Source organism: Cupressus sempervirens, chromosome 1 (assembly GCF_028749045.1).
Source record: "Cupressus sempervirens isolate cs-2001-9-10 chromosome 1, ASM2874904v1, whole genome shotgun sequence".
NCBI classification, from domain to species: domain Eukaryota; kingdom Viridiplantae; phylum Streptophyta; class Pinopsida; order Cupressales; family Cupressaceae; genus Cupressus; species Cupressus sempervirens.
Window position 1 is genome coordinate 156,981,812 of NC_143118.1, and position 5,662 is coordinate 156,987,473.

The window sequence follows — 5,662 nt, forward strand, 5'->3', positions numbered from 1 at the left end:
CAATAATGGCTAGAGCAATCACTGCTTCAACAGGTTGAATCAAACAATGAAATATGAACTTACAGAATGACCAGAGAAGAAACACGTGCAACTGCAGGCACGAAATGAACTTCCTTTTCTCTGCACTCTGACGACTGGATCTGCTGATCACTTCTCTTCTTTCTGCAACTCTCTGATCTGCTTTTCTTCTCTCTGGTCAAATGAATCTGATCATTCCTTTTGTTATACTTGCAAAATGTTTTCCCCCTCATTTGTGAATTCAAAAAATTTTCACCTACCATGCAATAAATTCATTTGATCGTTCTACAGGCCGTTAGGGAGGTAGGTGGGCGTTTGGTTCCAAGGAGAAATGACCAACCACAATTAATATTCCAACAAATAGACTCTTGATATGTTGCTTTAAGGATAAAACAAAGTCAAATAATTTATTTTTCAGATTAATGAAAACGTAGTGATTTATTTCTAATTTTGTTGTTGTTATCGATTACAAACTATAGAGATCATGCAGACTAAATGCTGAAATTTTCAAAAAAAATCCATGATACAGATCATTCACACTTATAAACACAAAATTAAAGATGACTTACCTCTCTAAAACACCTATATTACAGACCAATAGAATCTGCTTCCTCGCATGAACATTCCCTTCATACCACTCTGGGCATTGTGATAAACACTTATGTTGCAGACTAAAGTTTCTATTCGGCGCCATGGATCAAGAGAATGGAGGTGGTGAGCTGATACAGTTTACTTGCTTATATATTTTATTAACTTTGGAACTTTGGTGTTTTCATGATGTTGGGGTCAATGCACTATGTCAACATGTCCACACCATTCAGAATACCCACCACAACATTCAGTCAAACCTTGGAGCCATTCTGTCAAACAAATTGATGACATGTCGAGTCCATACATGATCCACATTTGATCAAACGGCTTGTGGTTATATCCTACGCTTCCAAATTTTGCCAATATGAATCCCTGAGCAGTCAATAGCCACAAAAATTTCCCAGTATGAATCGATGGATATTCGCTTAGTTGTGACTCTCTTCTGTACATGTCTTTCGTGATAAATTCGTTGTATCTGGACTGATTTCAATACGCGGCCCTTTTAACTACACCCACCAATTAAATTTGTTATCACTTTAGAAAACTCTTTCAATTCACTGATTTGGGACACGTTATTCCACAACCGCCTACAGGAGATGGCATATCTAGTGAAACTTTCGTCTTGCTTTGGCACTGTAATAAAAGCTGTACCATTCCAGCATTCTATTAAAATAGTGAACACACTTCTTGCATAGCAGAGCCAGGCAGATTGCAGGTGAGAGTTATGGAGTTTTCCTTTCCCATTTCATCTCGGATCCAGTTTCCTTAGATTCTTTGACATAGTCCATTAAGCTTCCATTAAAATGGATGTGTGTTCTCTTTCAGGTTGGCGAGATTATTCAGATAAGGGTTTGTTTGGCTGCGTGAATAAGAATGTGGGAATAGGAATACGTATTCTGAAATTGTTATTTTAGAATAGAAAATAAGAATATGTATTCTTATGCTTGTATGGTTCAGTTGAAATTTGATGGGAATTCAGGGACCTTCAAATTTGTGTTTTCTAATAAATAAATTTGGAATAGGAATACATATTTCAATTCCACCTATTTAAGTGGAATTGCAAATGTTCATTTTTGGGCCAAAATTGGAATACATATTCCTGTTCACAATTCCCATTGGATGCACTCAAACAGAGGATTTCACATTTTAAGAATTTACATATGCCTATTCCACTCATATTCTTGCTGCCAAATGGACCCTAACTTTTATTTGGGAATATTAACCTCTTAATTTTGTAAAGGATTAAGAGTTATATTCAAAATATGTGTTTTGGATCTCCCACTTAACCTTTTCAGTTTTTGGAAGTTAATGTTTGGTGTTTAAAAGCATGTTTGAAGTACTTTTCTTAACTCCTCTTTGGATAGGGAGGTTACATTTTTTGAACACCATTCATTTTGAAAGCTTTTATTAACCTCTCAAAACTTTTGACCCAGACATTGGATTCTGAAAATTTGAAATGCTAGACAGAGCTGAAGAGGAGTTCAAGGCATCGAAATCATAGAATCATAAAAAATCAATCAATTATCAACTCTTTTAAATCTTGAATTTTGACACATTTGTAACTTGTTTTGATTGAGAAAGATGATTTTTTTACAATTTGAACGAATATGAAAACCGAGGCAACAACTTACATTCATAAACTATTGTACTGGATCTTTCTAATATCATACATATTTTAGTATTATATACTGGATCTTTCTAATATCATACATATTTTAGTATTATATACAGTTATTTACGGGTTAGTACTCTATCCTCATATCATAATGCTCAATTCTACATCAAATTAAAGTAGTGATTTAATTCAAAGATTGAAATTGGACCCCAAAACTAATTTAGCATTACTAGATTGAACATTTCAATAGATTGGCATCGCTGGTCACCCAAAACATGTTGAAGTCATATTGTGAAAGTTAGCACCTTGTTTACTTTAATCACTGTACACAAAATTCTAGATTTGATTTACAGGCTTATCGAATCCCACTTCCACTATTGCATACATAATTTGGAATAACTTGGTAGATTAACAACAAACATGAAACCATAAGTCCATCTTAATCTAGCTAATAAAAAGTTCAAACTGTTACTATCACTATACAAGCTAATACTGTCACTGCCAAAACCAGAGTTCATATTCTATCGAGATAGTGAATACTATTATATCAGATATATTATACGATCATTTATACTACTGTTTCTGATAATTTTCATAATAAAATTCTCCACGACCAAATCTGATATCAATTGAAATACTAAAACTAAATAGCACTTGAGTGATATATTTAAATACTAGATTCATTCTTATAGTATGTTTGTGTAGTAGTGTGCATGTCGTTATGACCAGCTTGATACAAGATAATGTTCTACGATTGTGATCACAAACTTGTATCTTTGCTGAATGCTATCACTGCCAAAACCAGAGTTCATATTCCATCGAGATAGTAAATAGTAATATATGAGATCTATGTTATCCAATTATTTATATTACAATTTCTGATAATCTTCTTAATAAAATTCTCCAGGCCAAGTCGGATATTAATTGAAATACTAAAACTAAATAGCACTTAAGCGATGTATTCCAATATTAGATTCATTCTTCTAATATGTTTGTTATGTTGTAGCCATGTTGTCATGACCGCCTTGATTCAGGATTGTGTTCTACTATTGTGATCAGAGACTTCTGTTAATGATTCAATGTATTCACAAACTTTAGTACAAGCTAAAGATAGAAAGATTATCGAATTTTAATTTTTTTTAATCAACAGTCCCTTCTCTGTTAATTAGAATATTAAAGAATCTGTGGATTCACTCCGCGCAACAGAGCTGAAAGCAAACAACTATCCATCAAGAAAAACATATTAAGAACAATTGTAAATACAAAACTGAATATTGAATTCATTCAACACTTATGCCTAAAACTGAAAACAATAGAAAGAAATTGAATTTCTTTACAAATAATCCATGATCTTGGAGAATACATACCTAGATTCATATGCTTCGTTGGACTCTCCATAGGGCTGTTGTTCATATTCAACAAAATCATTTGGTCTACTAATATCATAGCCAGTTTGGCGATAAAGTGGGTGTCGGTCATATGGAGAATGGTGCACATAAGGGTAAGTCCAATTAGAGTTGCCATTGCGAATCACAGGTGTATGCTGTTGTGACAAAGATAAATGACCTTCCATAGGCTGTAAACCACCATTTTGACACTGATGTTGAAAACCACCATTCTGAAACTGCTCATGGTTCTCCATGACCATTAACTGGCTCCTCACAAACTCCAGCTCTTCTTTCAACCTCTCAACGTTGGTTTGCAGCATAACAATAATCCCAAAGCACCCATGAATTGGATCCTTTTCTCTTGCATTGGCCTGATAAATAATAGACCTCATGGCATCGTTCTTTTGGCTATCATCCAGCTGCTTTAATATACGCAAAATGTTGCTGACTCCAAAGAGTTTGTGAACATTGAGAAACTGTTTGGGCTGATCAGGCGGAAAGTAGGGCGCCAAGAGACATTCGAGAGAGCATTTTCTTCTCTGGTATTTGCACGCCGCGCATGCCTGCCCGGTGCAGCCTTTTCCCGTCATTATATGCTACAAAACTTCTCCTCCTAAAAATATATGAACTTTTGTTTGCTTCCTTGAAAAAGCGAAAAACATGACCTAAAACAACTCTTTTCAGTAATGTGGCTCATTACTGTGTTGGAAAGAGAGATAATATTGTACAGCTCAACAACGGCATATCTAAACAGAGTACAATTGACTCGGGCGAATGCCTACAAATCCTCGGGACAACAGTGGACTCATTCTCCTTCACATATTTTTAATCCAAACTTGGAATTGGGCTATCTTTAGGTGCTTTTCAGAACTGACCGAATGTTTCTGTTTTCTATTTATGCCATGCAAATTTAGTGGTACATTAGAAACGGATCATTGACCGTTGCATAAGTTTAGCGTATCAGAATTTCATGACTCCTCATTGAAGTGTCTTCTAAAAGATTTTATTCTATGTAATAAAGTTTGCAGAGTTGATTTTTTGGAGGATTAAATTAGATTTTGTTTTATAGTCTACTGTGTCAGCTGATCTATTCTTGGGTTTTAGGATGACTCACAGTATATGGAAGCTTCTATGCTTTCAATATGTATGATCCATCTAGCTTATTTTTAAAATGGGGTATAAAAAATATGAGCATCTTGAATATTTTGTTTGAGCAACCAAAATTGTTGTTTACCTGATCAAGATACATTTTAGAGTTTAGTGAAAACATTTATCTATTCATTCATGCCTTCTCACATTGATGATTTTAACTTGTGAGAATCAATGTCTTAAGTGAAGTCTTAACATCTATCATTATAATCTTTTTGTATATGTGCAACCCTCTAGCTATATAAGGATAAATTATCTAAACTAATAATGCTAGAAAGCAAACTAATAATGAAGGGAAATGTGCAACATTCAAAATACTTTTTGTAATAGGTGTATATTATAAATTATTGTGAGAAACACTTATAGCACATAAAAAGAAATCATGTTCTTCCCTAGGATATATATCTAATATTTTTGTTTACCTTCGCTTAAAGATAACTCTTACCTTATGTCTTTGGTGTAATTTTTGCTTAAATTTAAGTAGCTTGAGTGTCCCCATGGATTTTATTTTTTTAATGAGAGAAGGATAAATTGGGGGTTTTCCTACTTTAGTAGAGCAACCACTACCACAACCACTTGTTAAAATATGAAAGTAAGCTTTTGAGAAAAGATAGGGTTGAAAATAAGTAACAACTGCTTATTTGATAGAATGACACATGATTCAATAAGTTGTATTCCCTCTTGTATATTTGTCTTCTCTTTTTCTCTAAATTTTACAAGCAAGAACTATCATTAATGATTTTCCTTTAAAATACTATTTAAGATTACTTTAATAAAAAATAGCAAAATTTAGGAATTATAGACCAAAATAATTAATCATGAAGCCATTACCTCCATAAATTGTTGCTAAACATTTCTAGTAATGGCTTCTTTGACAAAATAAGCTACTCAATATTTGTTC

The 5,662-nt window shown here is 33.6% G+C and overlaps 1 protein-coding gene across 1 annotated transcript; it reads right to left on the reverse strand.

The window, feature by feature from the left end:
* Positions 1 to 3,397: 3,397 nt before the first annotated feature.
* On the reverse strand, positions 3,398 to 4,202 carry LOC149576628 (LOB domain-containing protein 22-like). Its single transcript, XM_089794862.1, has 2 exons — positions 3,592 to 4,202; positions 3,398 to 3,446 (listed from the first exon to the last, which is right to left on the reverse strand). The coding sequence occupies exons 1-2, from the start codon at positions 4,200 to 4,202 to the stop codon at positions 3,398 to 3,400; spliced, it is 660 nt and encodes a 219-aa protein (XP_089650988.1).
* Positions 4,203 to 5,662: the final 1,460 nt, after the last annotated feature.

Excerpts from the sequence above, each read along its gene's own strand:
- LOC149576628 (XM_089794862.1), bottom strand. The coding sequence starts at position 4,202 with ATGACGGGAAAAGGCTGCACCGGGCAGGCATGCGCGGCGTGCAAATAC. Across the intron at positions 3,447-3,591 it reads AACGAAGCATATGAATCTAG|TTGTTTGCTTTCAGCTCTGT; the intron begins GTATGTATTCTC and ends CTTGATGGATAG.